Source organism: Monodon monoceros, unplaced genomic scaffold, assembly GCF_005190385.1.
Source record: "Monodon monoceros isolate NGI ecotype Baffin Bay Population unplaced genomic scaffold, NGI_Narwhal_1 Super_Scaffold_12, whole genome shotgun sequence".
In the NCBI taxonomy this organism is placed as follows: Eukaryota; Metazoa; Chordata; class Mammalia; order Artiodactyla; family Monodontidae; genus Monodon; species Monodon monoceros.
In genome coordinates, this window is record NW_021703768.1 from 146,078,706 (window position 1) to 146,101,299 (window position 22,594).

At 53.1% G+C, this 22,594-nt stretch overlaps 1 protein-coding gene across 1 annotated transcript in view; it reads left to right on the forward strand.

Annotated features, from left to right (window-relative positions):
- The first annotated feature begins 6,519 nt into the window (after nt 1-6,519).
- Nucleotides 6,520-22,594, forward strand: part of FGF18 (fibroblast growth factor 18) — a 34,836-nt gene continuing 18,761 nt past the window's right edge. The window contains exons 1-3 of the mRNA XM_029218128.1: nt 6,520-7,099; nt 7,275-7,311; nt 21,743-21,923. Coding sequence (XP_029073961.1) covers nt 7,068-7,099; nt 7,275-7,311; nt 21,743-21,923 — 250 coding nt within the window. The 5' untranslated portion in view covers nt 6,520-7,067. The remainder of the gene's footprint in view (nt 7,100-7,274; nt 7,312-21,742; nt 21,924-22,594) is intronic.

Consider the following 22,594-nt stretch of genomic DNA (forward strand, 5'->3'; position numbering starts at 1 on the left):
GATGGTAAATATTCAGTGTTCTTTGTTTTTATGTACTTCAGATATAGAAGATCATCTACTTTAAATTGATAGAACAATCCCAAATCACTGAACCATCCTATACATTAATTTGAAAAGTTATTGGTGTTCAAATAATGCAAGTACATTAAAGTTGAGTCATTCCCTAGATAGTGTTTTTTATTATACTGTGTGATGTAGGAGTGTGGTAATTATTAGTATTAGTCCCTTAACATGTTCAGAAGTAGAAATATACTTGCTGCATAATACTGTCTTAAACAGTAAGTCTGAAATTTTTAATATTTGAGTTGCTTTGTATAGAAGTTAAACCTTAACTTTGGTTTACCTGATGGGCACTTTTATGTGGCAGGAAACCCAAAAGGACTTCTCACCATTCTGAGAGAAAGCAATCGGCCTTACTGGTTGTCCTGTTCCCAGCTCATTAAATAGAGCTAATCAGATCCAGATAGGGCTTCTGTTTTGGAAGCGCAGGAATTAAAGATTTCCCTGTGCCTCAGAAGTCACTAATAGTGCTAGTTATTAGACATCAGCTAACTAAACATGGTAGTAATCTGAAAGTTGAACTACTACTCTAGGTTTGTGACTTAGGAAATTCCTCTTCTGAAGAAACTGACTTCCTGAAAGTAAAAAGTGAGTGTCCTGAATTCAGTTTTTTTTTTTTTTGGTAACTTGCAGTATTTTAAAAAAATTTTTTTAATTGAAGTATAGTTGATTTACAGTGTGTTAATCTCTGCTGTACATAAGAGTGACTCAGTTATACACATAGACATTCTTTTTTATTTTCCATTTGGTTTATCACAGGATATTGAATATAGTTTGCTGTGCTATACAGTAGGACCTTGTTTATCCATCCTATATATAATAGTTGACCTCTGCTAATCCCAAACTCTCTGTCCTTCCCTCCCCCTCCCCCTCAGCAGCCACAAGTCTGTTCTCTATGTGAGCTGTTTCTGTTTTGTAAATAAGTTCATTTGTGTCATATTTTAGGTTCCACATGTAAGTGATATCACATGGTATTTGTCTTTCTCTGTCTGACTTCACTTAGTATGATAATCTCTAGGTCCATCCATGTTGCTGCAAATGGCATTATTTCATTCTTTTTATGGCTGAGTAATATTCCATTGTATACATGAACCACATCTTTATCCATTCATCTGTTCATGAACGTTTAGGTTGCTTCCATTTCTTGGCTATTGTGAATAGTGCTGCTGTGAACATAGGGGTGCATGTATCTTTTTGAATTATAGTTTTGTCAGGTAACTTTTTAGTTTTCTTCAGAACCTCCACACTTTTCCATAGTGGCTGCACCAATTTACATTCCCATCAACAGTGTAGGAGGGTTCCCTCTTCTCCACCCTCTCCAGCATTTGTTATTTGTAGACTTTTTTTAATGATGGCCACTGAAGTCATATTTTTATATATTTCAATCCACTGTGTTGTATCTTTTTGGCCAAAGGAATCCTTTTCAAGCTTGTTCCTACCATCACTGACTCCCGTAAGTAGTCTTTGATACGAAGTTTTTCTAGTGTGACAGAATGTTCCAGGCTTATCTTGAACAAGATAAACAGCTTTTCTTTCTAGACCTGGAATGATCCATTTTTCCAAGGAGCTCTGGTTCCTTATTTTAAAAGAATGGCATTTAGAGACCGCAGCCTTGGTGGGAGTGATACTCATTAATACTGAACCCGGTATTGTTTCGAAGACTTAACCTGGATGATCAGATCAGACCCTTTGGAAAAGCAAGGGGAACATTTTGAACACTAGGAGGGCAGAGACACACTTGTTGGCTGTCTGCAGGAAGCTTCTTTTCATTTGGTATCTTAGTATCTATCACATGTGGTTAGGTTGTGGGTGAGAACTTAACAGAGTTACCTTCAACCTGAACCAGAGGACAAAATAGGTTAATATAATAAGGCCATTTGGGGAGAGCAGATCAGGCTGAAATTACGGGATCATGCACATGATGATAAAATGAGGTTTAAAGCTTGCCGTCGGAAGCTATTAACTGGATGATGGGGGTGGGGTGGGGAGGTTATGTTTACATTGCCTGGGGGGGTGTTTTTCTTTGAAATTATCCGAGGAAAAAGGTTGAGGGTCACAGAAAATACCCTATTAAGGGTTAGTAGTCTGCACTGTGGAGATGCAGGGTTAAAGTTATTTCAGAAAGTGTAAGGCCACCTTCCAGCCGGATCTTAACGAAGAGCCAGTTGCTCCTTGACTCCTGAACTTGGCAGTAGACATCCCTTTTTAATCTGAAAGTTCCAAGAGCTGATTTTGTGCTACTTAAATGTCTACTTTTCTGATTAAGCTACTTCATCCGATAGAAGACTTGAGGCTGCCTTTGTCCTATGTTCTTAGGCTGGAGGTTCTCTCATCCTTCTCCAAAATATTTGTATCCTATAGACTCCCTGAATTTTGTGATTCTTAAGATTGGAGAGAGGTGGAAAACGAGTGTCAGATTGCAGTGCTGTTAGTGTACTTTGAAAATGAGGTAGGAAGAATCTAAACATTTAAGTACTGTGTCCCAAAGTATGTATTTAAGGCTTAGGATTAATCAGCAAGCAAAACAGGCAGCTGCCCTGCAGGGCTTGCATTCCATTGGGGAAGCAGTCAGCATACGTTCTCGGCTACCCTTCAGACAACCAGGAATTTTACAGATGAGAATTTGCTCAGAAGATTGTGAATTTGCCAGCCGAGAGCTAGGAATCGAATGTAGTTGTGTCCGACTCCCAACACCAAACTAGCACAGAGCCGCACCTGCCCCCAACTACCATACTTTAGCCTGGACAGGTAACAGCTTTTTTGCTGGCCTCCTTACTGCCACTGTCGCACCATTCCAATGTATTCTTACCAGCTGCAGTAAGCTTTAAAAACAAACTGGATTTTGACCCTTAGTTTCAAAGCCTTTGATAAATTGCCAAACAAATGGGTATATCCACACTGAGTACTACTTGACAATAAAAAGGAACAATGATAAAAGCAACAAGGGATGAGGCTGAATTTCAAACATGCTGAGCAAAAGAAGCCAGACACAAAAGAGCACATAGATGGTTCCATTTCTGTGAAACTAGAACCTAGTGCCAGCAGACTAATGGTAACTTGAGACTAGTGATGGGTGTGGTGGGAGGTTGCCTGAGAAAGGTGTTTACAGAAGTATAAACATGCGTCAAGCTCCAAGCATTTAAAAGTTGTACATAGGGGGCTTCCCTGGTGGCGCAGTGGTTGAGAGTCCGCCTGCCGATGCAGGGGACACGGGTTCGTGCCCTGGTCCGGGAAGATCCCACGTGCCGCGGAGTGGCTGGGCCGTGAGCCACGGCCGCTGAGCCTGTGCGTCCGGAGCCTGTGCTCCGCAACGGGAGAGGCCGCAACAGTGAGAGGCCCGCGTACCACACAAAAAATAAAAGTTGTACATAAATAGTGCCTTAAAAGGCCTTTGAAGGTTTCTGACAGGTACCTATTGCCTGTTTTCACCCTCTTGCCACTCTTGGCTAACCCTGCGTGTCACCTAGCCTTTTCCCACTTGCAGGCAATTGACATCTTTTGCCTGGAATGTTCCCTTGTGTGGCTGGCTCTCCCACTTTTGGGTCTTAGCCTAAGTATTGCTAATTGGTGTTCTCTATCCCACTGTTTTCCTTCAAAGTGCCAGTAAGCTTGAATTTACCTCTTGGCTTATTTGCTTATTGCCCATCTTCCTTAGTAGAAGTAAAGTACTTTTTCAAAGCAGGGGCTTTGTGTGTCTTCACCCAGGGCCTGACACAAATAGTGATTGAATGAATTGGTGAGAAGTGACTACCAAATTAGTGACCCGTATTAAGTGCTATACGAACATGTCAAATTTGAATAGAAAAAGTTCATTTAAGATTCATCTGGGGGGCTTCCCTGGTGGCGCAGTGGTTGAGAGACCACCTGCCGATGCAGGGGATACGGTCTGCCCCGGTCCCGGAAGATCCCACATGCTGCGGAGTGGCTGGGCCTGTGAGCCATGGCCGCTGAGCCTGCGCGTCCGGAGCCTGTGCTCCGCAACGGGAGAGGCCGCAACAGTGAGAGGCCCGCGTACCGCAAAAAAAAAAAAGATTTATTCATCTGTATGGTAATAAGTTTGCAGGTGTGAACAATGGAAAGGAAGAATGTTAAAATGACAGGATTTAGAGTCAAAAGATTCTTTTCAGTAAATTAAGAATGATCCCTGGGCTTCCGTGGTGGCACAGTGGTTGAGGGTCTGCCTGCCGATGCACGGGACATGGGTTTGTGCCCCAGACCGGGAAGATCCTACATGCCGCAGAGCGGCTGGGCCGGTGAGCCATGGCTGCCGAGCCTGTGCTCCGCAACGGGAGAGGCCGCAACAGTGAGAGGCCCGCGTACCACAAAAAAAAAAAAAAAAAAGAATGATCCTGCTTCCCTACTTCATGAAATGGTGAAGAAAAATATGTGATAACCTGAAAACCATAATTAGGATTATTAATAATAGCTAAAATCTTTGGAGCCTTCATTGTGAGCCAGACTGATCTCATTTGCTATCTCGCAGCATCTTAACACTTGGTACTGTTGGAAGCTTGCTGCAATTTATAAGTAAATGTTGGAGGCAATATTCAAATCCAGGACCTCTAACTTGAGTTTATGCTCTTAATAAGGACTTCACTTGACGGGACTTCTGGGTGAATCTTACTTGGGTGATAGCTTTATTTGTGGAATCAACAAACACTATCTGAGCCTTGAAAAAAATTGCAGGCATTTTAGAATATAAATAATTATGGACCCATTTCATTCAAAAGTAATAGGAAAAACAGTACAGAAAATTGTAAGTCTGATTATTGGCCAGGAGATACTTCAAACACCCCACTTTAGCAGGTAGTAGGCCAAACCCACCTCTTGACTGGGCTGTCAGAGGTCTTTATAAAGTAAGATCAAGCATGGTGATGTCACAGGACCCAAGGGAAGCATATGTTTTGTGGTTGGGCATTGCATGCTGTCTTGGGATTTGCTGGTTCTGGCAATGAGAATGGCTAAGTAAATTCAGCCCAGCTCTTCACACAAGAACTTTCTCCATTGCTCAGCACCTAGCTTTGTAAAGGTTTTCTGCACTTGTGTCCAGTGCTGAAACAGAGGCTGTTTAAGATGGCCTCAGCTTTGAAAGGGAACTTAAATAAAATAGCTTGCAGGGAAGCCTGATAATCGGAACAACTGATGATAGTTCATATTCCATGACTAGGAAGTAGCACTGTTTGACAGTGTCTACCTCAGTTTCACTATACGTGAAATGGCGATATCAGCCATAGCCAGTGACACAGGAAGTTTTTAACCAAATAGTCCGGATTCCTGAGTTTTGCTTTTTGAGCTTGTTCAGTTTCTTTCCCTCTATGACAAACCCCTTAGCATTAGGCCAAAGCAGAGCCTAGCTGTCTGGAGGTCTAGACAGTGTGAGACAGTTAACGTGTGACAAGAACACCTACATTTTGAGGTTGGTGGCAAGGACAGGAGTGATTCCTCTGAAGGGGCGGAGGGCGTTAGAAGAGATGCCCTTAGAAGGGACCTGGTTAAAAGAGTCAAACTGCTTAGTGTGCAAAGAGTGGCAAATCTCAGCCTGGAGGCCGGCAAAGGGCCTAGAGTGGTCGCTGACCATAGTCCTGCTGGCTCCTCCCGGGCCTGTATAGCCTGACCGGGCTGGGCTGCAGTGAAGCCTTGGGGACGCTAGGTGGCAGCCGTGCGTTTCCAAAGCTGGCTCACCTACCGGAGAGCCCAGCTGGGATCTCGGGAACCGACCCGGGAGCCCTGGAAGGGGGGCGGTGGGGGTGGGGGTGGGCTTAAGAGACGCCCTCGAGATCCCCTCCCCTCAACGGCAGGGACGGAGATTGAAAGGGGGCTCACATAGGGTGGCCAGCCGTCCGAGAGGGCGCCTGGGACATGCCACGATCCTGCGTGAACTCACAGAGCGGGTAAAAGCGACCCCCTTAAGTGGAGCCGCCCCGAGGGCTGGGCCTGACCCGCCTCTTCCCTGCTCCCCACTCAAGCGCTGGTGGCTGTGAGTGCGAGTAGCGAATGTGGGCGAGCAAGGACGTTCCGCACCTAACTGCGTTCTTGGGGACCGCAGCCTGTCCAGTTCCGGCAGCGTTTGCGCCGTGGCGCGGGGTCATTGCGCCCAGGCGCAGAATTCCGACGGCTTCGAGCGCTCACCAGCTCCAGCCTAGCTGGCTCTGCCCCTTCGGAGCTGCCGGTCCCGTCGCCGAGAGTCTGAGCGCCTCCCTCCAACCCGGAGCCGCCAGGAGAAGGAGGAGGAGGCAGTGGAGAGGCTGCGGCAGGCAGGCAAGCGGGCAGGGCCGCCTTTGATGTGGGCGCGGCGCACCCAGGCTAGCTGAGCGCCCGTCCGGCCGCGCCCCGAGGGGGGAGCCCCCGGGCCCCGCATCCTCATTGTGCCGGCTCGGGCCCGGGCCCGCCCCCGGCCCCCCGCCCCCTCGCCGCCCGCGCGTAGAAAACGCCCCGGCCGCCGCCAGTGGTGGGAGGTGGCGATGCGCACGGCCGGAGAGACGCGGAGGAGGAGACATGAGCCGGCGGGCGCTCAGACGGAGCGGCCGTGACGCGTTCGTGCTGCAGCCGCGCGCCCCGGCCCCGGAGCGCTGACCCCTGGCCCCGCGCAGCCCCGCGCCTCGCCTGGAGAGCGCGCCCCAGCTTCCAGCCCCGCCACGCATGCTGCCCCCGGAGTAAGCCGGGCAGCCAGCCTCCCGCAGACGCCCGGACGGCCGGCCGGCCGGCCGGCAGTGAGCAAGCTTTCTCGCACCGGCCGGTGCCTCCTGCACAGCGGCGGCCGCCCCGCAGCCCCCGCTCCAGCCCGGAGGGCGCAGCGCTCGGGAGGAGCCGCGCGGGGCGCTGATGCCGCAGGGCGCGCCGCGGAGCGCCCCGGAGCAGCAGAGTCTGCAGCAGCAGCAGCCGGCGAGGAGGGAGCAGCAGCAGCGGCGGCGGCGGCGGCGGCGGCGGCGGAGGCGCCCGGTCCCGGCCGCGCGAAGGGGACATGTGCAGGCTGGGCTAGGAGCCGCCGCCTCCCCCCCCGCCCAGCGATGTATTCAGCGCCCTCCGCCTGCACTTGCCTGTAAGCGCCCGCGTGCGGGGCTGCCCACCCTGCCTGGACGTCTGTCCGTGTGCCTGTGGCTCTGTCTACCCGCCCGGCCGTTCTTCTGACTTTCCGACTGCGTATCTGTCTGTCTATACGCGGGTTCCCCTCCCTCCAGTCCCACTGACTGCCTCTCCATCTCTCTCTCCCGCAGGTGTTTACACTTCCTGCTGCTGTGCTTCCAGGTACAGGTACGTGGGCTTCTGACTCTGACCCCCCCCCACCAGCCCCTGTCTCCCGGTACGTGTCTACCCCCCCTCCCCCGGGCCGCGCCCCCTCCCTGTGCCCCACCCCTCCTGGGCGCCGAGCCCAGTGCACCTGTTCCCAGGGCGCGGAAGGGTGGCTCCAAATGCGCCCAGCGCGGGCGGGGGACCGGCCAAGGGCAAGGGGCTCTGTTGCGGGACTCAGGCTGGCGCGGGCTGCCACGGCCCCTGTCGGCTTCGGCTGGGAGAAGATGCTCGGAGCCGGCGGCCTCAGCCGCTACAATGTGCCCGGCTCCAAGCCCCCCCCTTCCCCCCCACCCCGCTTCCCCGCCCGGCCCGTAGCCGGTGAGGAGTCAGGACGTAGGGATTTTCTCTGCCAACCGTCCCTTAACATCTCCGTTCGCTCTTCCAAACAAAAAGGCTCCTTTCAACCGAGTGGATTTGGAGTCCAGGGAGAAAGCTTCAGTTGTAAATTACTCTGTGGTTTCAAAGGCGTTTGCAGCATTGAGAGAAAGACAGAGAGGGAGAGACAGAGATGTTGTGCTAGGAGGGGAGACTGGGGTGAGAGCGAGCAGAGCGGGGCACCTGGGCCGAGGGACCACTGCCTGCGAGGCGGCCCCGGAACGGGCCGCGCTCCGCAACGCACACCCTTGCCCAAGGTAGTGCAGCCCTCAGCTGGTTCCCCGCCTAGCTCCCCGCTCGCTTGCTCTCCTGAATCAGAAGAGGGCTTGGCGCTCAGCCTGGAAAGCACTTGCTAAAATCTGATCTGTTACTTCAGCAGCTTTCAGACTCGGGAAGGTCTTGGCACGCAGACAGTTGGAACACTGGGGCTTCCAAAGCCGTGGAAATGAAGGAAAAGGGTTGGGGGGCGGGGGGAGGGAAAGAGAAGAGGGACTGAGGGAGCTGACTTCAGCCCCGATTAGAACCAGACCAGGCTGCCTCAGCTTGGAGGGGGGGCGCAAAGGGAAAGGGAATAGGAAGTGCCAGCTGCCCTAGCCCTCCACCACCTAGTGCTCTGACGGAGGCGCCCTAGGAGGAGCTGGGCTGGGGCCAAAAGAGATTATGGGCCAAAAGAGCCCCTTCCCCGTCTGGGTTGAAGGCAGGTGTCCTCATAGGGTTCGAGAGGATGCTTGGGCCTTAGCTTTCTGGATTCCCGAGGTGCCCAGGGAGAGCACCGAGCAGGCAAAGTGGTGGTTCTCCCAGGTGTGTGTGTTGAGCGCTGTTGAGACTCACGGGTCTCTTGTGGAGGGCGGCTACGGTGGTGGTGAGACTGCTTATCTCCCCTCCCACTCCTAAGAGAGAGCTGTTACCATCGGGATGGACATTGAGGTGAGGGCAACTAGTTGGGACTGGGGGCTGGAAGGATGGATGGACAGACTGATGGGTTCTTTCCTTCTGTTGGCCAGGCTGGGGTCCCTGGTGACTCCTTGAATCAATACAACTGGAGCCAGTAACTTAAGACTGGCCGTTTGCCAAAGCAGATGTGACCCTGTGTGGTTGCAGGGGGCAGGGTGGGGAATGGCTGGTGTCAGAGAGAGAGGCCAGTGCCAGGTGTAGCCTGCTTGGTTTGCAGCTGAGTCCCCAAGCAGAGGGCAGGCCCCAGGGTCACCCCGGGGGACTGCCTGTCTGACCTGGGGGAGAGCTCTTTTCCTGAGCGCTGAGCCTGGGGCCGGGGACGATGAAATGGGCATAAAGTAGAGAGACGGTTTCAGACTTTGTGGCCCAGGCCTCTTATTGCCTGCTGCCTCTTGGTCCTTGAAGTGGGGCCCAGGAGGGGCTGCTGTGTGGTCTTTGTGTTCTGGGTGGGGGGGAATGTGAGGGAGGGAACCTGGACTCTGCATCCCACCTCCAAGTCCTGGCCAGAGCTAGAGCCAGCCTGTGGCGGGGAGGGGCGGGGAGGGGAAAGCTGGGTGGGCCGTCTGGGTTAGGTCCATTGGGGTTAGGCCTTCAAGCAGGTGAGGGAGCCTCCTCTCCCCCCCGCCCCACCTCCCCCTTCCTTTGCAGCCTTTCCCGTTGCAAACTGCCTTAGGACTGACTGATGTTTTTAACCCATGATCCATGCACCCTTAGGATATCTAAGGATGGGATTATGGGAGAGGGGTGGTCCCTGAAACACTGCAAAACGGTGCCCATATATGCAGTGTATGGGAGACGGTTCTCAGCTCCCCACAGATTTTTGAAAGCACCCATGATTGCTGAAAGATAAAGCAACACTACCCTAGGGAGTTATAGACAAAGTTGGCAGGCTCACATCCTCCTTTATGCTCGAGGGACAAGGTGGAGTGTTAGTTAGAGGTAAAGATGAGAGGTGGGACCCTTGCGCTAGTTGCGAGAGTCTGGAGTCTGCTCCCCACTGAGGTGATGGGCCAACACCGGGAGAGCAGCTGCTTCCTGGACAGGGTGCATTTGGAGGGTGGTAACGAGAGCACCCTTGGTGAGCAGGGCCCAGGGGAGGCTCCCTGCACTGTGGGAAGGGCTCAGGGCTTTGCCATCCTGTGGATTGCGCCTGAACCCCAGCTCCATCTTTCCCTGTATGTAGACCTCTGCGAGACTTAGCTTCATCATTTGTGACATGGGTGGCCCCGAGGATGAATGGTATACGATAGGCGTGGAAGACGTTTTGCGAATTCTCATCCCGCAGGAGCACGTTGCTCTGCTGGGAACTCTATACACCTATGCCCTTCCTTCCCCCGCCTCCGTGTTTTGGGGAACTGGTCCAGTCCTAGCAACAGAGTTTCTGGGCTCCTCTCTCTTTCCATGCATCATCAACCACCAAACCCCAGATGGGCCCCTTGCCCCCAGCCACATTTCTGTGAACACAGTCCATGCCAGACACTGCCCGCACCGCCCCCCACCCCGGACAATGTGGTGAGCCCCGCCCTCCCCTGCCAGCAACCCTGGGAGCGGGAAGCTGGGAATTTAATAAAATCCCTTCTCCACACGACTTGGGACACCGTGGATAGCTCAAATCGGAAGAATTTTAAAAATTTCCAAGGGGAGCAAGCGGCGTGACCAGTAAATTGCTTTTCTGCACTTGGCTGAGCGCTGACAATGACACCGGGCTGGGCCTTTCACGCAGCTCGGCCGGCACCTGCCTGACATTGTTCCTGCAGCCAGGCTCGGCTAGGTCCTGGCCTTCCCCAGACAGGCCAGGCGTGAGGCGGGCCAGGGCAGGGGGGCCTTCCGCTGCCCCCTCGGTCCCTCCCTCCCACAGCGCTGCTTCCTCTCTCACCGCACTTGCTCAAGTTTGGAAGTTTCCTTCCATGCCTTCTCTAAGGCTAACCACCCCCATGCCTGGCCTCTTCAGTGGGGTGTAGAACCTCTCTTCAAGCTTGCTAGGATGGGGAAGCCAGAGACGGAGTCATCTGGGACTTGAAGAGGATGGGACGCTATCCTATTGGATTGTACTTTTAATTTCTTGAAGAAGCAACCTCATCCATCCATTCGTCCATCCAGTCAGGTATCTGTTCATCGAATACTTGCTGGGAGCCTGCTTCTTGCTGCCGCTGGAACATGACTAGTCCGTTCCTGGCCTCAAGGAGCTCCCAGTCTAGAGAGGGAGAGTGCCAGATAAACAGGAGTTCCTTCAACCCCACCCCTCCTGTCCCACGCTGTGAAGTGTTGAGAGATAGAGAGCATCCTCCAGCCTGGTGGGGGTGGGGGAAGCAGAGGGGGTGGGGCGGGAGGGGGGAAACCAAGGCTGGGGAGAAGTGACCTGCGTTTGGTGAGAAAGTGCTACTTGTATGAATTTCCAAGTGGCTCTTGCATCAGGAAGTTCCTTTCATCCTTTCTACCATTCTACAAGGGAGACTGGAGTAGGAGGAATATTATCATATTCCTACCTCACAGATGGAGAAACTGAGGTACAGAGCGGGGAAGGGATTTTTCAAGGCCATGGCTAAGACCCAAAACTCTGAAATCGAGACCTTGTATCCCTTCCAGCACACCAGGCAGACTTTTTCAGAAACACTGCAGTTGTTCAGAAGGAATACTGATAGGGAAATGGAGTCTCAAGAGGCATGCTAGGGGCCCTTAGTGAGAGATCCGGTTGGATCCCCCTGATAGGATCCCTTATTAGGGGATGATCAGAGGCCAGGTGGGCATCTCTGTGGTTGAGGGCATCTGACTTGGTGTCTGCAAACCCTGATCTTCCTGGAATGTTCTGGTCTAAAAGGGTTTCAGAGCCAGAGGTGGGTTTGGTTTGGGGGGGGGGGGGGTAGCAGGGCCTGGGGGATTCAGCACTCTCCTTCCAGCTTCTTTCCCAGCATGGAGCAGGAGTGTCACCTGCAGCCCAGGAGTGTCACCTGCTCTGAGGCAAGGAGGTGGATTTGGAACATTTCTTGTGGGTGGTGCAGCCAGTGTCCAGCAGGCTCTGGGCAGCGTGTCAGGGCCACGGCGTTGCCTCCTCGTAGCCCTGGGTGGCTGGGAGGGCACATTGGACCCCCAAAGGGAGATGGATGGGGACAGGAAGAAGACTTTCTGTCCTCAGCAGATCTTTTGGTTCTGACCTCGTCCTGTAGCAGGGAAGTTGCTGGTGTGGGAAATCAGGGTGTAGGCCCATCAGGGTAACAACTATACTGGTAGCTGCTGCTGGGTATTGCGGGCTCCTTCCGTGGCTGGTGCTTTCTCACAGCATCTAGGCTGTGCCTCACAACCAGCCTGGAATTAGGGAATTCTACAGATGAAGAAAGTGAGGCTCAGAGGCATAAAATAATCTGCCTTTGGTTGCACAGCAGGAGAGAGAGGCAGAGTGGGATTCAACTCTAGCTTGCCCACTCTAGGACCCAGGCTTATTAAACAGCACTTTAAAGGCTCTGGAATCTGCCAGGCTGGTTCAAAGAGTCTCTCTGCCTTGTCTTTGCTGTGTGACCCTGGACAAGTTACTTAACCTCCCTGGGTCTCAGCTTCTGCACGCATAAAATGGGAAGAAAACAACCAACAAAACAGCTCCTGCTTCCTAAGGGTGTGGAGCAGGGGAGAGTGCAGAACCCAGGGCTCTGAAATCTTGTCTTCCTTTCAAGACCTAGTCCCTGTGTCTCTTGTTCTGGGAGGACTCCCTTGGTTCCACCCCTCTGTCAGTGGATTAAGCTCCCCTCACCCATGGCACTGCCACCTCCTGGTGACTGGGGAGAAGGAAGGTGTTTTTTCCTTTCTGAGGGCCGGGATTGTCTGATGAACATCTGTGTGCCCCATATTTTGTGCTGGGTTGGGTTTCCCCCCTACTCACAAGGACCCATGTCTGAGCACTTAGGGAAGGGCAACACCAAGGGCCCTGTCAGTGTGGCCCAGGCTGGAGGAGAGCCACTGGGCCTCCAGAAGTGCTGAGGCCTGCTGTTGGCACCTTGGGTCTGACAGTAGGGATTTGTTCTGGAACATCAGTGCGTAAGCGGGCCCCTCAGGCTTTAGTCAGTCTTGCTGGTAGGGCCTGGAAGATGACTGGGTTTTGTTTGCTCCGACATCTGAACGGCATAAGGCCTCAGGCCCATTTAAAATGCTGCTGTGCCAAGGATGGGGCCAAAGACAAGCCCCCCATAGGCCACAGGGCAGAAAGACTCTCAGGATGCCTGGGTTGGAGTCCTGGCTCTGTCACTGGCTCGTTGTGTGCCTCAGTTTCTCCACCTGGGTACCAGTGAAGTGAGCTAGGCGGCTTCTGTGTTGCTCGAATGTGTGGGCTTTGGCATAGGAAAGACCTTGGTTTGAATCCTATCTGTGCTGCTGAGCAACTGTTCAGCAAATTTCTTAACCTTCCACCCTCTGCACCTTGGTTTTCCCCATCCGTATAATGGGGTAATGAAAGGTACCTACTTCTTAAGGGTTATGGTGAGGACTAATAGGATAATGCACACAGAGTAGCTAGCACTGTGGCTGACACTCAGTAAATAATTGAGTAATAGTCATTGCTCGATCAATTATATGCCCTGTGTGTGTGTTAACATGCTGCAGCGTGCTGAAGAAAGCTAGGAAGGCTGTGCTTCTTGCATCGGTGACATCAGGCCCCCTCTAGTCTGAGCGTAGGTCTTGGATTTAGGTCTGAATTTTATCCTCATTGCACCACTCACAGGCTGTGTGCCCGTGGGAAAGATCCTTAACCTCTCTGAGTCTCTACCTCCTCGTCAGTTGAGAAATAGGAATAATAATACCATTCCTAGGGCCTGTTGGGAGGATTAATTGAAACCATGTCTCGGACCTGGTATGCAGTAGGCATTCAGTTATGGCGCTGCTCCTCATTAACAATCAGGAAACATGGCTGGCCCTGGACTGGGTTTTGAGTGGGATGAAGAAGACATCTAAGGCTTCAGCTTTTTTCCTCCATGATCCCTGTGAAGAGATGGCAGGTGCTTTGGCAGCTTTGTTTACCCCTCTCCCCATCCCACCTCTGCCTTGGAACCTCTTAGCACTTTGTCATTGCTCTGTGACCCAGTGCGTTCTCTGCTGGGGCTCACAGGGGTGTATAGGGGCTCAGGCTCTGGACACAACCCACCTGGGTCATACCCCACCTCGGCCACTTGGTAGCTGCATGATTGAGTGAATTCTCGGCTTCTCTGTGGTTCACCTTTAATATAGGCATCAGGATGGACCCTCCCTCCTGGGGTTGCTATAGGGGGTGAACTGTGGTCACTTGGGGGAAGCACTTGGCCCAGCACATGGCTCATTATAAGTGCTGAGTAAATGTGAGCTGCAGTTATACCTTTGACTCTGGGGTGCCTAGAGGCCTGCTTGTCCGCCAGCTCCTGGTTCCTGGAAGTCAAAGGAGGCCTGGCCCATCCCATGGGCCCTGTGGCACCTGGCACGGACCTGGCATGCAGCATGAATGTCAGCAAGTTGGAGGGGTGGGGAGAACAGCTTCTCTGAGGGCCGGGCATCTGTATGGAGCCCCCCAACCCTGTACCAGGTGTGGGGCACGGGGTGCTCAGGACCTGTGCCAGCCCTCAGGGATTTGAGAGAAATCTGAGGGATCTGTGCAGGGGGCAGGGGCCCAAGGGTGCAGAGGGTGTTCTGACGAAGGGCCCTGAAACCAGACTCAGGGCAGGAGGATCTCGCCTGGGAAGGTGCGCCATTTGAATCTTGAAATAGGAACAAGCTGGGTGAAGAAGACTCTTTGAGTGTCTCTCTCTGTGTGCGTGCGTGCGTGCGTGTGTGTGTGTGTGTGTGTGTGTGTGTGTGTGAAAAAGCCTTTGCAGGCACATGGACCATTTCTACATGGAGCAGGGAACAGCTTGATGTGCTCAGGGGACTCCAAGCTGTTTGGAACGGCTGTCGCATCAAGTTCAGGAATGAGGGTGATATAAAAGGCCATGGTGGGCATTGAATGCCAGAATAAAGGGCTTGTTTATTACCTCTTTGACATGCATGACCCCTCTCCCCACCCAGGGGCTTCAAGGGAGAGAGATTGGAAAGAAGGAGAAAAGGAGGAAAGAAGGGAGCATGGGTCTTTAGGAGTCCCCCCCACCGCCTCAGGCTGGCTGCAGGGTTGACGGGCCGCGGCACCCATATTGACAATCTGTACAGAGCAGGCTGATGTATGGGGAAGAGGAGCTCCCGGTCAGCGCCTTGGGTGGCAGCACCCCCCTCCCGTGCTGGCGGCTCAGCCCTGCCAATCAATACATTGACAGCCCCAGGAGCTTAATGGACAGGTTGGGGGTAGGGAAGTGCCGTTTGGAGCATCACTGTGTCCTGGCTGGGATGGATGTGGGGAGTGTGACAGGAGAGAGGGGAGAAACCTGGGGCTAAGGGGTGGCTGGAGGCATCAGTCTGAGTGAACCAAGCTCCAGTTCAGGGGTGGGCCCAGCCTCCCTCCTCCGCTTTCTGTCCAGGGGTGTCAGCTAGGGGAAACTGATGGACTCCAGAGCCAGAGGTGGGTTCAGTTCTTGGCTGCATCAGTTTCTGTACAACTTAGGCAAATCCCTTAGCCTCTCTGTGTCTCCCTTTATCATGGGGATGGTAATCGTTCTGACCTGCCCAGGTCCTGCGAGGAGCGAGGAGACAGTGCCTGGAAAGTGCTTAGCTTGGACCCTGGCACTGAGCGAACGCCCACTAAGTGGGATCCAGCGTTAGTTTCGTGCTCAACGACGATAATAATCCCCGGAGCGCTATGACTGGCATCGACTCCTGGGCCTGAGTCCAGGCTTGCTCTTGAGGAACAGTTTGGGAGCTGCATCTCAGGGTGGAGGGGGTGCTGACTCTACAAGGGGCCACTCCTGGAATGGGGTGCGGGTCTCAGGTTTGAATCCAGAATTTGGAGAAGCTCCGAAAGCCCTTGGCATGGCTGGCCCCAGTGCTGCTTCTGGAGGGGGAGGCAGGCAGTGGTGGAATGTGGCCGCAAGTCTGTGGGCTGCCTCTCCTGGGACCAGGGAGACCCTCCCTTTCTGGGCAGGCTGCCTGGAGACAGGGGCGCGGATTCTGTGAGGCCTCGAGGATGGGTACCTGGGCGGGAGGGGCAGTCTGACCCCTTCCTTCTCTCTCGGGTAGGGGGTGAGCTCAAGGCCTCAGTCCTTTCATGTTTAATCCTCCACCTCAGTCCCTGCCCCACATATGGCTTGTGGCCGGAGCCAATTGCTTTCCTGAATGGGGGAAAGGAGGTGGGTGACAGAGAGAAAGGAGAATAGAGCAGGAGAGGGTGAAGAGATGGGGAGCGGAGGTTCTAGGCTGAGCTGGATTCAAATCTTGATTCTTTTTTGCACCAGTTTTGTGCCTTTGGACAAGCAATGTAACCTCTCTGAGCCTCAGTTTCCTCATCTGTAAAATGGGGATGATAACCATACCAACTCATAGGGCTGCTCTGGGGATGACGTAAGGTAAGTTAGTTAAAGTACTTCTTAGTATGGAGAACATGCTCCATAAGTAGTGACTGTTTAGAAAATAAGAAAAAAGAAAAAAAAGGTGGCTCTTCTTACTTATGTTTTTCTGAGGTAAATAATTGTAAACAATCTCATTCTGCTGATGAGAAAACTGAGGGTTAAAGAAATCAAGTAAGTTGGTGATTTTGGGGTGGAGCCAGTTCACACCCGAGGTCAGTGAGTGCTGTTGTTGAACGTGTGTGGTGTGGGTGTGCTGATGTAACGTGTGTATTAGGTGATGTGTGATGTGGCAGATGTTGGTGTGAGGCGAGCCCAGGAAGAAATAGGAAGCCGCTTCAGACATGACTTCAGAGCCAGGAGTGGATGGGTGAGGTTGAAACCTTTGGTCAGAGGGAGCAACTGTGGTTATCGGATTCCCTGGCGGGAGGGGGAACCTGGGTTGACGTCTGGAAGCTGGCCCTGTGGTTGGAGTGGGGCTCACCCCAACCTCTTTTCACCCCATGGTAGTTTCCCCCCGAGGTACCTAAGAGAGGAGGCTTGGAAGCTAGGCGGGGGCTGGATGGTAAAGGACTACATGCGGGCGCTGTGCAATGGGTAGTGGGGGGCCAGGCAGATTTGGGAGCAGGAAAACCCCTCACCTCGTGCACTAGAGCCTGAGACTGCAGGCGGAAGGTGGCGGTCTCTGTCCCACTAAGCACCACGTCCGTGCTGGGATCTCGGGTTGCAGCCCCTGTGCAATTCCTGGATCGGGGAGTGAATATTTCCACCAGAGCGCAAGCCCCTCAGAGAAGGGGTGGGTCACCCTGGGGGGTAACAGGGGTCTCTCAGCCAGGCTGCAGGGGGACCCCACTGTAGGCTACCCTGCTGCGGGAAAAGCTATCTCGACCTCAAAGATAATCCGTGAGTTTGGGGTGGGGGAAGGAGAGCCTTTGGTAAGGCACCTTGCTCTGCCCCAGGAGACACCCTGTCTGTGCGAGCCCTGCTCGCCTTGCGAGAGCCGCAGCGTTTTGATTTTTGTCACCCTGCAGCTTTTCAGTGCCCCTGATGGTTATGCACCTGGATGGGTTTAGAGAGCAGCTCTGACTGTTCTAGGAAGTCCTGGAAGACAGGCCCCCTCTTGGGCGGCGAGGCAGAGTAGCAGGAAAGGAGGAGCGAGAGGATGTTCCTGAGTGGCCCCGCTCTGCATGTGCTCTGCAGGCAGGCCCTGGAGCTCTGTGGCCCCGGAGAGGTGCCTCAGAGGTCCAGTCTGTGAGATGGACTCTAACTGGTGCCTACCTCCACGGGTGCTTAAGGAATTTGACGAGGTACCATGTCTTGAGGGCTTCTTAGCAGAGTGCCTGGAACAGAGGAAAGCTTAGCAATTGATGGCTTTAAAAACCCTCTCTGGGCCACTTGCTCATCTGGGTAGTAAGTGATGGGGCTCATTTTGGCTGCCAGGTTTTCCTCATCCTAGCCACAGTGATTTAGCAGACATTTGCCAGGTGCCTTCTGGGGGCAGAGCTGGGGGTTCAGGGATGAACCAGGGAAACTGGACTCTGGGGACAGTAAGCCATTACAGTAGTGTCCAGAGGCTGTAAGCCAGCCTGAGGCCGGAGGGCAGAAAATACTTCCAGAGGAGGTACCTCAGGGCAGGTGTCATCCGGGCAGAGGGGCTGTGCAAAGACCTGGAGCCCCCCAGAGGTCTTGCCCAGGAAGCCCAGGGGTCTTCCTGCCTTTTCAAAAGGACGGACTCTGTTTCCATGTCCGATGCCACCCCTGTTACCGCCCTCGGGATTGATGTGGCCACAGAGTACGGCTTAAATGGTGGAAGCTGGGCAAGATGGATTGTTCCCCCGCATCCTGGGGAAGGGCCACTGGATAGCCCCTGCTGACCCTGGGTCACCCATGCTGCCTCTGTCCAGTGGGCCAGGGAGAAAATCATTAATGGGAGGCTGGCTTCTGGGGCAGGGCAGTTCCCCTAGGGGACCTGGGGTGAGGAGATTGGTTTGACCTCTGGTCAATAAGGTCTCCTGTGAGCAGGAGGAGATCTGGAGGACAGGGAGGGAGGCCGGAGGCCTGGCCTTGGGGGAGGGGACAGGGCCAGGCCACCTCGGGAAATCATTCCAGGAAGGTTGAGGGCCACGGGCGGGGGTTCTTCAGGACACATGCCCACCAGGTGTGGGCCTCAGGGGGCACTGGAGCTCTATCCTCCCTAAGCGATAGGATGTGAAATGAGGCAAGTCCCAGGTGTGAGATTGGGCTGTGAACGGGCTGGCCATTTAGGGTAGTGGAAGTGAAGAGTGTGTACTCTTGGTGCACCAGTGGCCAGGCCCTGCACCACCGGGCTGTGCAGCTCAAAGCAACTGACTTAACTTTCCTGAGCCTTAGTTTCTACATCTGTTAAGTGGGGGTGATAAGCATTCCCACGTCCTAGGGTTGTCGGGATGATCAAAAGCAATAACATCTTCCCAAACCGTAATCTGAGCAGCAGAAGTGCCTCAAAGGACGTGAGAGTGTGATCCACTTGTGTCCTGGGGAGGCTTCTGTTAGCAGGGCTTCACCAAGAGCCTCTTAAAGGGCTCCCTTGTATCCTCTCAGCAGTTATTTATGTCTGCTGAGCGCTTAAATCTGTACCAGGCAACTGTTCTAAGACTGTATGTTTAATATTCACAGCAACCCACAAGGTGGGTGCCATTGTCACCCCTTTAGTAAGTTGCCTGGGGACCCTTAGCTAGGGAGTGGCTAACCCTGGGTTTTTTTTTTTTTTTTTAAGAGTATAGTTGATTTACAATGTTGCATTAATTTCTGCTGTACAGCAAAGTGTATCAGTTAACATATGCCTATATCCACCCTTTTTTAGATTCTTTTCCCATATAGGTCATTACAGAGTATTGAGAAGAGTTCCCTGTGCTTTACAGTAGGTCCTTATTAGTTATCTATTTTATATATAGTGGTGTGTATATGTCAATCCTGGTCTCCCAGTTTATCCCCCCACCTCTTTCCCCCCTGGTAACCGTAAGTTTGTTTTCTACATCTGTGACTCTATTTATCTTTTGTAAACAAGTTCCTTTGTACCATTTTCTTAGATTCCACGTATAAGTGATATCGTGTGGTATTTGTCTTTCTCTGTCTGACTTACTTCACTCCGTATGGCAGTCTCCAGGTCCATCCATGTTGCTGCAAATGCTGTTATTTCATTCTTTTTATGGCTGAGTAATACTCCATTGTATATATATGAACCACATCGTCTTTATCCATTCATCTGTCGATGGGCATTCAGGTTGGTTCCACGTCCTGGCTATTGTAAATAGTGCTGCAGTGAACGCTGGGGTGCAAGTATCACTTCGAATTATGGCCTTCTCTGGATTTATGCTCAGGACTGGATTTTGAACCTGGATCCTGCTCACTACTGTACTGGTGAGACAGGCGGGGCCCACTGAGGTGGAGCTGAAAGCAGCGCTTTGGGGCCACATGGCCTGGGGCTAACTCTGCCATTGCCTGCTCTGTGACCTTGTTGGTTCAGCTTCGGAGCCTCAGTTTCCTCATCTGTAACGTGGCATAATGTTTCCACCCTGAGGATGATAGCGAAAGTTCAATAATGTGGTCCAGGTGAAGTGTCTGTGGAGCCTAGGCTGGGACTGGAGGACATGTGCAGGTCAGCGGGGGGACAGAGACCCTGGCCTGGGCATGGGGTGTAGCAATGAGGAAAACATGGTCCCTACCCTGGAGAGCTCACAGCTGAGGGCTGAGACAGATGCTTGGGCAGCCCCAACTCCAAGAACCCCATCATGGGCTGAGTGGGGTCATGCTCTTGTGGGAATGGGGTCCTGCAAGCCTAGCGTGCCTAGAACAAACCCAGAACGCTGTCTGGACTTCAAGAATTGTTCAGCTTTCTGGTTAAGATGGGCTGGGACAGGCATACAATTATCAGGGCGTAGGAGAACCCAATTTAATGCTAAATAGGATGACAGACTCCAGATCTTTTCAATGTTCACTTGTTCATTCATACATTTGACAAATGTTTGAGTTCCTACTATGCTGTGTGCTGGGGATATAGCAGAAAACAAGTGGGGGAGACAGACAAAAACTAGATAAATAGATGTTATGTCAGGTTGATCAATGCTAGAAAGAAAAATCAAAGCATGGTAGAGAGATGAGGAGTGACAGAAGTGGGGGCTGCCTCAGAGAAGCAGTCAAGGAAGTCCTGTCTCAGGATGTGACATGTGAGCAGAATGAATTAGAGGAGCCAGAGTGCAAAAATCTGGGAGAGAGCACTGAAGCAGAGGGAAGAGCAAGTGCAAAGGCCCTGAGGCATGTGTGTATTTTGTGTTTGGAATGCTCAGAGCCCTAATAAGACAGCCAGCGTAACTGGTGGGGAGGGAGTGGTAAAAGATGGAGGTGGAAAACAGTTGGGGGCTCATCTTTTTTTTTTTTTTTTTTGTGGTACGCGGGCCTCTCACTGTTGTGGCCTCTCCCATTGCGGAGCACAGGCTCTGGACGCGCAGGCTCAGTGGCCATGGCTCACGGGCCCAGCCGCTCCGCGGCATGTGGGATCTTCCCAGACCGGGGCACGAACCCGTGTCCCCTGCATCGGCAGGCGGACTCTCAACCACTGCACCACCAGGGAAGCCCGGGGGCTCATCTTGCAGGGCCCTGAGGCCCTGGTGGGGACATTTATCTAAATGCGATGGGAAGCCCTGGAGAGTTTGGAGGGGAGGGTTGCACAAGGTGATTGGGTTTGGTGGAAGACGGACTACCAGGGGGAAAGAGTAGAAGCAGGAGGCTGGTGAGGAGGTGGGTGCAAGTTGTCTACGTGAGAGGCCGTGTTCAGGGAAAAGGGGTGGGAGAGATACGTGCTGGCGTAGCCAGAGGTGGCTTCCTGGAGAGTGTGGTCAGACATGAGCTAAACCTCCAGGGATACAGGGAATTTTGATGAGAGATGCTAAGCAAAGGCTTCTCCACGAGGGGCTAGGGATGTGGGCAAATGCTTGGTGGTGGAGGCGAGCATGAGGACACTTGGGATGTGGAGAGGAGACCGCCCCCAGCATCAGCTCCAAGGGGAGAAATGACAGTGGGCTCTGGTTCATTCGTTCCCAGGAAGAAATTTGCCAGGTCTCCTTCCTTCCCTGCTGAGGACCTAAACAGGAATTATATGCCCCCATCCATTTCCCATCTCCATATTGATTTTGGTACTTTTCTTCCCATTTGCTCACTGTATCCTAACAGCCACCCTGGGGTGTAGTCAGGCTGGAGGCTCTGCTCCACTGTTTTACTGGGGAAGAACCTGAGGCAGAACAAACTATGGGCCCAAGGTCACATGGGAAACTCCGCTCCATACTTCTTGCTTTAATTTGGGGGTGTGGTGGAAAGATAGCAAACTTTGCTGTCAAATAGACCTAGACCTGATTCTTAGCTTTGCTGCTTCCTGGCTGGGCCACCTTGGGCAACTTGCCTCATCTCTCTGAGCCTCAGTTGCCTCATCTGTGAAATGGGGGTGGTAACAGGGCAATTATGAGCGTGTGCTGATGCCTGACCCAGAGCTGGCATAGAGGAGACCCTGGCTCTTTGTTGTGAATGTGGTTCCTGCACGCAGGGACTCTGGACTTCCAGAGTAGCTCACCATCTCCCCTTTCCTTGCTCAGGTGCTGGTGGCCGAGGAGAACGTGGACTTCCGCATCCACGTGGAGAACCAGACGCGGGCTCGGGACGATGTGAGCCGTAAGCAGCTGCGGCTGTACCAGCTCTACAGCCGGACCAGCGGGAAGCACATTCAGGTCCTGGGCCGTAGGATCAGCGCCCGCGGCGAGGACGGGGACAAGTATGGTAAGTGTCAACCCCCTCCCCCCACCCCCTGACCGTGTACACATTCTTCCCGGCTTCTGAGACCTCAGGTTCAAATCCCAGCTCTGCCGTGTCCTGGCTGTGTGATCTTGCACACTGGCGCTGAGCCTTTCTGGGCCTCAGTTTCCTCATCTATAAAATGGGGGTGCAGTAGTGCATCCCTGAGAGCCTTATTGGGAGTAGTAACTGAAGACATGAATAAAGCATGCTCTTGCTGGTAAATGCCCCATAAATGCCAGTCGTCGTGGGTATCCGTGGCAACCTGCTCCCCACGGCATTGCTTCCCCAGGTTCAGATGCTCGGAGGGATGGGAGCCTCTGGGGCACGCTTTTTGGATGCTGGTGGTGGTGGTGGAAATTGGCCTGGCGTGAGTGTGTGTGCGCATATGTGTGTGAGAGTGTGTGCGTGTGCACGGGGACAGGCCTGTGTGTGTGTGCTCTGCGGGCTTGAGCCTGTGCACCTATGAGGCATGGGTACTCACAGCACCTTGGGCCATGGTCCCCATGACCTGCCCTTGACCCTGGAACTGCCCAGCTCTCTTCTGGGGTGTTTAGGAAGCATCACCTGCCCCAAGCTGCCTCTGCAGAGGGGCTGGGAGGAGTGAAATAACCCTGACTCCCTTCCCTCCCTAAGCCCCCAGTGAGCTAACCCTG